At 42.4% G+C, this 10,030-nt stretch overlaps 1 protein-coding gene across 1 annotated transcript; it reads right to left on the bottom strand.

The window, feature by feature from the left end:
- Positions 1 to 2,273: 2,273 nt before the first annotated feature.
- Positions 2,274 to 8,609, bottom strand: CCR8 (C-C motif chemokine receptor 8). The gene is made up of 2 exons (XM_021705856.1): positions 8,557 to 8,609; positions 2,274 to 3,371 (listed from the first exon to the last, which is right to left on the bottom strand). Exon 2 carries the CDS (start codon positions 3,339 to 3,341, stop codon positions 2,274 to 2,276), a length of 1,068 nt encoding a protein of 355 aa, XP_021561531.1. The 5' UTR covers positions 3,342 to 3,371; positions 8,557 to 8,609.
- Between the last annotated feature and the right edge of the window lie 1,421 nt (positions 8,610 to 10,030).

Consider the following 10,030-nt stretch of genomic DNA (forward strand, 5'->3'; position numbering starts at 1 on the left):
AGTGTAAAGACAAAAACATAAAATCAACAAAGCCAAAAGCTGTTTTTTTGAAAAGATTAATAAAATTCGTAAAACCTCATTAGATTGATCAGGAACAAAAAAGAGAGAAAATACAAATCACCAATGATTTGGTGTGAATTAGGAATGAAAAGGACATTACTTCACATTCTCATAAAAATGCTATAAGAAGATATTAGGAACAACTTTATGCTAATTTGACAACTTAAACTGGGGAAATGCCTTTAAAATCACAACTTTCCAACACTGAGACAAGCCAAGACAGAAAATCTGAATAATCTTTATCTGCCAAAGAAACTGAATGCATAATTGGAAATCTTGCTACAGAGAAATCCCAGATGGCTTCACTAATGGATTTTACCAAACTTTTATGGGGGAAGTAACACCCAATATTTTGCACAAACTCTTTCAGAGAGTAGTGGCAAAAGGAATACTTTCCAACACATTTTTGGAGATCACATCTGACCAGGACATTTTTTTTAATGTAATTAACATACAATATTATATTAGTTTCAGGTATACAATATAGTGATTCAACAATTCTGTATATTTCTCAGTGATCATACACAGTAAGTGTAGTCACCACCATCTGTCACCAAAAAACATTACTGACTGTATTTCCTATGCTGTGCTTTTCTTCTCCCTGACTGGTTTATTTTAACACTGGAGGTTTGTACCTCTTAATCCTCTAGTTCACCCATCCCCCCTCTGGCAACCACCAGTTCATTCTCCGTATTTAAGAATCTGGTTTTTGTTTCTCTCTTTTTTTTTTGTTCATTTGTTCTGTTTCTTAAATTCCACATACAAGTGAAATTGCATGATATCTGTTTTTCTGTCTCTGACTTATTCACTTAGCGTAATACATCTGGTTCATCCATGTTATTGCAGATCTGACCAGGACATTTTATTTTATTATATAATTTTATTTAATTTTTATTTAAATTCAATTAATTAACATTTTTAAAAAGATTTTATTTATTTATTTGTCACAGAGAGAGAACACAAGCAAAGGGAGCTGCAAGCAGAGGGAGAAGCAGACTCCCTGCTGAGCAAAGAGCCCGATGTGGGACTCAATCCCAGGACCCCGGGATCATGACCTGAGCTAAAGGCAGATGCTTAACCAACTGAGCCACACAGGTGTCCCCAATTAATTAACATTTAATGTATTATTAGTTTCAGAGGTAGAGGTTAGTGATTCATGAGTCTTATATAATACCTAGTGCTCATTACATCATGTGCCCTCCTTAATGTCCATCACCCAGTTACCCCATCCCCTCACCCTCCTCCCCTCCAGGAACCCTCAGTTTGTTTCCTATGATTAAGAGTCTCTTATGGTTTGTTTCCCTCTCTGAATTCGTCTTGTTTTATTTTTTCCTCTCTTCCCCTATGATCCTCTGTTTTGTTTCTTAAATTCCAAATATGAGTGAGATCATATGATAATTGTCCTTCTCTGATTGCCTTATTTCACTTAGCATAATACCCTCTAGTTCCATCCACGTTGTTGCAACTGATTTCTGTACATTGATTTTATATCCTGCCACACTGCTGAATTCCTGTATGAGTTCTAGCAATTTTGGGGTGATTTCTCTTGGGTGTTCCACATAAAGTATCATATCATCCGCAAAGAATGAGAGTTTGACTTCTTTGCCGATTCGGATGCCTTTTTTTCTTTTTGTTGTCTGATTGCTGAGGCCAGGACTTCTAGTACTATGTTGAAGAGCAGTGGTGATAGTGGACATCCCTGCATGTTTCACCAGGACATTTTAAAAGGAAAATTACAGGGCAATAGTTCTCATGAACACAGATATGAAAATTCTGAGAATCCAATTATTTATTAAAATGATCGTGAACAAGAGGTCATTTTTTTCCAGGGAAAATACAGGTTGATTTAAAATAAGAAAATCAGACAATGTAGTTCACCAAATTAACAGAATAATAGAGGAAAGCTATATGATCACCTTAATAGATGTGAAAAAGCATTTGGTAAAATTTAAATTGATATATGATAAAGAGACTACAAAAACTAAAAAACAAATCCCAAAGCTAACATTATACTTAATAGTGAGATATATAGACTATTTCCAGAAAAAGGTAACAAAATCTTTGAAAGTTGAGAAGATTAATTTGCAATAGTCAGAGTTCATTAACTATCATGAAATATGCCTTGTGTCTGTAACCACATTTCTAAGAGTATCCCTTCATGTAGCCTCAGACTCCAGTGTAAATCATTTTTGTCTCCTAAAAGAAGCACCTTGTCACAAAATGTAGTCTATGCTGGAGGAACGGGAGGGGTTCTGACAGGAGGAGGGGGATCTTTCCCAGCCCTCCCTAGGTATTTGTCTTCCTATGAAGAAGAGAATATGACTGGAAATCTTCCGGAATATTTCTGAGAGGTGTTTCTTGAACTTCTCACCCATGAAAGCATAGATCACAGGGTTCACACAGCAGTGAGTGAAGGAAATGGTTTCTGTGACATGGGTGGCATAAATCAGCCGCTGGCTCAGGACACATCCATCCAAGATGTTCATGTTGAGCAGAGATGTGAGGAAGAGGACCACATTGAACGGGACCCAGAAGAGTAAAGATGCAATCACCACAATGAGCACCAACTTGATGGCCTTGGTCTTGTTGTGATTTTGGCAACTCTTCAGCTGGTGCAGGATGCTAATGTAGCAGAACATAAGGATGGTGAATGGGATCAACAGACCTAAGATATTCATTTCAAAGTGGATGAAGATCTTCCACTTCAGAGTCTGTTGATTGTAAGATGAATAACACTGTAGAATGCCATCTTCAGAGACCACTTGGTACAGTACTAGTAATGGGCTGGTGGCCATGATGGCAATCAGCCACACGGCCAGACTGAGGGCTGTGCCCATCCTGGCTGTCCTCACTTTCATGGCGTAGACAGCATGGACGATTGCCAGGTACCTGTCCACACTCATGAGGGTGATAAAGAACATGCTGCTGAAGAAGCCAATGTAATAAAAACCAGAGACCACCTTGCACATTACAGTCCCAAACACCCACTGGTCCAGCTGATAGTAGGTTTGGAAGGGGAAGGAGAAGACAAAAAGCAAGTCAGACAGGGCCAGGTTTAAGAGGTATATGTCGGTGATGCTCCTCAGCTTCTTACAGGCGACAAGGACAAGGATGACAAGGCTGTTTCCCAGAAGACCAAATACAAACAAGACACAGTAAAAGACAGCAAGAAGCAACTTGCTATCTCTTTGGATGAGTTCCCCATCACAGGGGCTTGCGATGACATCAGGATAGTAGTAGTCGGTTACTGTGGTCACATTGGGCTCCAGTGTATAATCCATCAAGGCAGAAGGACCAGGTCAGAGAGGCACCTAAGAGAGATTCATTCCTTAAAAATATTTTTATTTAAAAATGTAGACTGAATTCTAACTGCCTCCCCTCACCTCATTCATATTTTGAAGCCCTAAAGCCCTGTTACAGACTGAACATTTGTGTCCTCCCAAAATTCATGTTTTTTTTTTTTTTAAAGATTTCACCTATTTATTTGAGAGAGAGAGTGAGGGAGAGAAAGAGCACAAGAGGGGGGGAGCGGGAGAGGGAGAAGCAGACTCCCCGCTGAGCAGGGAGCCCGATGCGGGACTCGATCCCGGCACTCCAGGATCATGACCTGAGCCGAAGGCAGTCGCTTAACCAACTGAGCCACCCAGGCGCCCCAAAATTCATATGTTTTTAAAAAAAACATTTTATTTATTTGTTTTGATGGAGAGAGAGATAGCAGAAGAAGGACCACAAGCAGGAGGAGTGGGAGAGGGAGAAGCAGGCCTCCCACTGAGCAGGGAGCCCAATGCGGGGATCGATCCCAGGACCCCGGGACCATGACCTGAGCCAAAGGCAGCTGCCTAATGACTGAGCCACCCAGGCACCCCTCAAAATTCATATGTTAAAGCCCTACCCCACCTTGTGATGATATTAAGCAGTGGGTTCTTTGGGAAGTAATTGAGTTAAATGAGGTCATGAGGGTAGAGCCCTCATGAATGGGATGAGTGCCCTTATAAGAATCACAGGAGAGCTTGCTTCTTCTCTCGGCTCTCAGCCATGTGAGGTTATAAGGAGAAGTCAGTGGTCTGCAACCTGGAAGAGGGTTCTCATCAGAGCCTGCTAGCAGGCTCTGCAAGCCTGCTAGCTTCCCAGCCTCTAGAATGGCGAGAATTACATTTCTGTTGCTTATAAACCACCCAGTCTCCGTTATTCTGGGATAGCAGCCCAAACTGGCCAAGACACCACCTAGGTCACTATATTTGGAGATGAGCCAGGAAGGAGGTAATTACAGTTAAATATATCATAAGGGTGGGGCCCCAATCCATAGGCCTGGTGTCCTTATAAGAAGAAGAGTCACACGAGCATGCAAGCTCTCTCTCTCTCTTTCTCTCTCTGCACGCACAGGGAAAAGACCAGTGAGGACACAGCAAGAAGAGGGAGGGTTGCAAGCCAGGAACAGAGGTCTTACCAGAAACCGGCCCTGTTGGCACCCTGATCTTGGACCTCTAGCTTCCAGGACCGTGACAAAATTAATTTCTGTTGTTTAAGCCACCAGTCCGGGGCACTTTGGTATGGCAGCCTGAGCTGACTGGTACAGATTATGATACTGAGAAGTGGGTGCTACTGTAACAAATACCTAAGTGGCTTTGGAAGCTGCTAATGGGTGGAGGCGGAAGGATTCTGAGGCGCACGCTAGAAAAAGCTGAGGTTGCCTGTTGGTGGCAATGTGGATGGTAAAGGTGATTATGCTGAGCGCTCCGGAAGAAGAGAGGAGGCTGGAGAGAGAGCTTCCATCATCTGAGAGATTACGGGTATCATTGTGAACAGAACGGGGGTGGAAATATGAATGTTAAAGGTGAGGTCTCAGGCAGAAATGAAGAACATGTTATTGGAAGTGGAGGAATCGGATCCTTGCTATAAATGGCAGAGAACTTGGCTGAATTGTGTTCTGGTGTTTTGAGGAAGATTGGGTATTTGTCTGGGGTATTCCTAAACCAAGGTTAAGAGGCAGCCTGGCTTCTCTGTGCCGATTATCGTAAAATGCTAGAGGAGAGAGGTAAGTTGAAGGAGTCGTTAACACAAAGAGGAATCCGAACTCGAAGATTTGGAAGTCTGTCCGTACCACAGAAATGAGGAAGTGTCTCTGGAGAGCACGCCTAAGGTGTGGCTGGAGGACCACTCCACACAGAGGGCACCCATGGAGTTCATCAGCCGTTTCAACAGAAGCTAGGGGGAGAGACGCTGCCGGTTTGGTCCAAAGCTGCAGAGACGGGACAAAATAAACCAACGCGTTTGGACTTCTAGGATTCTATAGGATGGGACAATAGAGCCATATGCCTGCGAGTACATTTTATCCTTCAAGAAAACGGAGGAATGACCCTGAAGATACAGAAATCATCAGGGCTAGCGCTGTGCGTACAGGTGCGAGGGGTAAGACTGTTTCCTCCCCTTTGGCAGGACGAGGCCCACCCGCTCGGTGCCCTGGGGGCGGGCCCCCCCCCCCCCCGCCCCAGCCTGGGGTCCTCAGGTGACGCTGCCACCTAGTGGGGCCGGAGGGCAGAGCACCCAGACAAAGAAGATTCTTTTCTTCTTTTTTTTAAAGATTTTATTTATTTATTTGATAGAGAGAGACACAGCGAGAGAAGCTGTGAGAGAGAGAGAGACACCGCGAGAGAGGGAACACAGCGAGAGAGGGAACACAAGCAGGGGGAGTGGGAGAGGGGAGAAGCAGACTCCCCGCTGAGCAGGGAGCCCGATGCGGGGCTCGATCCCAGGACCCTGGGATCATGACCTGAGCCGAAGGCAGACGCTTAACCGACTGAGCCACCCAGGTGCCCCGAAGATTATTCTTGAGACTTACAACCTAATTGAATTTGCCTTGCTAGCTTTGGGGCTTGCCAGAGACCCACCACCCCTCCGTGCTTTCTGATTTGTTCCCTGCGGAATGGGAATGTCTGTCCTATGCCTGTCCCACCGCTGTATTTTCGAAGCGCGTAACTTGTCTGGTTTCACAGGCTCACAGCTGGAGAGGAGTTCAGCCTCAGGATGAATCATACCTCAGGTCTCACTCATACCTGATTTCGATGATACCCAGGTGAAACTTTGGATCTAGAATTGATGCTGGAATGGGTTAAGACTTTGGGAGCTGTTGAAATGGAGTGCATGTACTTTGTACTTGAGGACATGAATTTTGGGAAGCCAGAGGGCAGGATGTTAAAGACAATTGTGTGCCCATATATTGAAGCCCCAATTCCTATTGTGATGGTATTTGGCAATAGAGCTTCAGGAGGTAATTGAGGTTAAATGATGTTGTAAGGGTGAGGTCCTGATCTGATTGGACTGGTGTCCTTATAAGGAGAGGAAGAGATACCAAAGACCTCTCTCTCTCTCTCAGTACATGCCCAGAGAAAAGGTCCTAGGGGGTCAAATTGAGAAGGTGACTGTCTGCAAGCCAGGAAGGGGCACTTATCAGGAACCCAATATATCAGCATCTTGACCTTAGACTTGTAGCCTCCAGAACCGTGAGAAAATACATTTCTGCCATTTGAGCCACCCGGCCTGTGGTATATTGCTATGGCAGCCAAAACAGATGAAGGAGTCCAGGGGTGGGGGAAGGAGCATATGGAAACTGTATTTTCCATCCAAATTTCCTGTAAACCTAAAGCTTCTCTAAACAATAAGGTCTATTAACATGTTTTAAAAATTGAAAACTGCCCCAGCTGACCAATACAGGGGGGATTGGGTGGCATAAGAAAAGCCAAAATTTATGAAGACAATTTAAATACCTATCGTTCCACGACCCAGAATTAGCAATTGCTAACATATTGTCAGATTTGCTTTTAGTTCTTTTTTCTTTCTTTCCCTCTCTTCCTGCCTTTCTAATGCAATACAGCTGAAGCCAGAGCTCTCTTTAACTACACAACCGATTCCCAGACCCCGGAAGCAACTACTGAAACCAGTCTCGTATGGTTCATTCCAAAGTTTCCCCTGTCCTTTTACATACTTCAGTGTACCCCTAAATAATATATAATATTGTTTTGTGCTCACTTTTGACTCACACAAATGGTTGTCATGTCTCTCATTTTGTATCTTACTTTTCTTCTCCCCGCACTGTTGTTTTAGAAATACAGCCACACTCTTCTAAAGAGTTCAGTTCATTCTTTTCACTGCTTTTATAAGCACCATAAATAACTATTTTAAAAATGCAATAGAAAAAAAAAACGATCCCAATCATACTAGCAACAAAAATTGCTAAGATTTCTAAAAACAAATGTGATAAAAACAGCAGCTCAGTTATGTAAAATATTATGAAACTTTGTTGAAGGTCATCAAAGAGGACACGATTAAAAAGGAAACATATGCTATATTTATGTGAGGGAAGACTCAACAATTACAACATGATAATTCTCAGATTGATATTCACATTCAAGATGCTTTCAATTTGGACATTATTTTTCCAAGGTGTTTGGCTTCTGAACATTCAGACACCCCTGTCCACTAAGCCACCTTTCTTTCTATATTTTGAAATGCCTAGCAAATTAGCCATTTTTAAAGATATTAATTTTATTTAAGTATGTACCCAAAGTGGGTTTAAAAACATAGTTTCTGAAGTATGGAGGTGGGTCTTTTTTTTTTTTTTGTAGCTAGTATCTCTCAAAATAATAGTCTCTCCTCCTACATCTTCCTTCCCACTTGTCTAACAGTTGTTTAAAAAAAAATAATTTTCTGTTTGCCTTCCTTCTATTCGGCTCTCCTAATAACCTAGAATAAGGGGAAGTCCTCAACTTATTCCTTCCCCAGATCTTCCTGCTAAACCCCAATCCATTCTTCCCCCATGCTCTCTCATCAGTAAAATCTATGTGAAGTATTAAGAATGTCCATCATTTATTACAGTGGACAAGGTGTTTTAGATGCATTCTTTCATTCATTTCTCTTGAATCCCTGTGAAGCAGGCCCTCATACCTCCTGTTTCTGGAGTTAGGGTTGTATCTGACTCTCAGAGACCATCAGTCCACTGACTAAAGTTACAGAGAGGGAGGCCATAGAGCCTGGACTCAAAACTACATCTACTCAAAATGCTTTTTCCTCTTCCATATTTAGCTATTTTGTGGGTAGAAGAAAAACACTCCAGTCTTTTAGAAGTTAGGCCACCTGACTTTCAAGTCCTAGACTATCTTGTAGCTGAGTAACGGTTTGTCTGATAGAAGCCTTGTAACCAGCACAAAGATGCCTGGTGATAAGAAGTATTTTCTTCCCACTCTTATAGGAGCTTTGACTCCCTCCTAGCATCCTGCAGAGAAAATGGCATGGCTTGCCTCCCTCAGTCAGAGCCATGGACAGCCACTAAGACATCTGCAGGTTTGTGGACTCAGGACATGCAAAGATAAAAAAAAAAAAATTCACCTCTTCTGCCAGACTTCTGAAATATTTGCCTTCCCTTTGCTTTTTTCCCAGGGACATAAAAGTGTCCCTCCCTACTTCTATCCTTCTTCCCCAAGGACACTCATTAATACATACCTTAATTAGAGCCTTTGTTCTGGAGATTTCAGTGTTGCTAATTCCTTCTTTTCAGAACCTGCCCTCTGTGCGCGCAGCCCAGTGAGCAAGAGCTCCTCTGGAGGGAGGTATCTTATCTATTTGCGGTGAGTGGCAGAATAGGGGTGGATCTACCATCCCACAGTTATTTAAAAAGTTAAAAAAAAAAATGATCTCACCCAAAAAACACGTACAGATGGCAAATGAGCATATGAAAATATGCTAAACACCTTATGTCATTAGGGAATTGTAAATTAAAACAACAGAGAGATACCACTACATAATTATTAGAATGGTTAAAGTCCAAAACACTGACAACACCAAATGCTGGAGAGGATGTAGGGCAAGAGGAACTCTCATTTACCGCTGGTGGGAATGCAAAATTGTACCGCCACTTTGGAAGACAGTTTGGCAATTTTTTTTTTGAAAGAAGATTGGCAATTTTTTATAAAGCTAGAATAGGCTTACCGTATACTTCAGGAATCATGCTCCTGAGTATTTACCCAAATGAGTTGAAAACATATCCATACAAACCCCTGAGCGTGAATATTTATAGCAGCTTTATTCATAATTGCCCCAAATTGAAAGCAACCAAGATGTCCTTCGGTCAAGGAATGGATAAACAAGCTGTGGTAATGTACACAACGGAATATTATTCAGTGATTTAAAAAAAGAACTATCAAGCCACACACACACACACACACACACACAAAGACACTTTATGCGTATATTGCTAAGTGAATGAAGCCCATCTGATTCCAACTATCTGACATTCTGGAAAAGGCAAAACTATAGAGACAGTAAAAAAAGGTAAATGGTTTCCAGGGGTTCAGGGGGAGGAGGGTGAAAAGGTGGAACACGGGACATTTTTAGGGTGGTGAAACTATTTTGTATGAAACTGTAATAGTGGATACACATCATTATGCATTTGTCAAAACCCAAAGAAGTACAACACGGAATGAACCCTAATATAAACTGTGGGCTTCAGTTAATGATAATCTATCGATGTTGATTATTCATCAATTGTAACAAATGTACCATGCTAATGCAAAATGTTAATAATAGGAGAAACTGTGTGGGAGGAGGAGGTGGTATTACAGACTGAATTATGTCCCCCCACCCCAGATTCATATGCTGAAGCCCTAACCCCCAGTGTGATGGTATTTGCCTTTAGAGATGTAATTAGAGTCAAATCAGGTCATAAGGATGGGGCCTGGATCTGATAGGACTGGTGTTCCTATAAGAAGAGGAAGAGATGGGGCACCTGTGTGGCTCAGTTGGTTAAGTGTCTGCCTTTGGCTCAGGTCATGATCTCAGTGTCCTGGGATGGAGCCCCGCATCAGGTTCCCTGCTCATCAGGGAGTCTGCTTCTCCCTCTCCCTCTGCTGCTCCCCGCCCCCCCGCTTATGCTCTCTCACTCTCTTTCTGTCAGATAAATAAACGAAATCTTAAAAAA

The sequence above is a fragment of the Neomonachus schauinslandi genome, chromosome 1 (genome assembly GCF_002201575.2).
Source record: "Neomonachus schauinslandi chromosome 1, ASM220157v2, whole genome shotgun sequence".
Taxonomy (NCBI): Eukaryota; Metazoa; Chordata; class Mammalia; order Carnivora; family Phocidae; genus Neomonachus; species Neomonachus schauinslandi.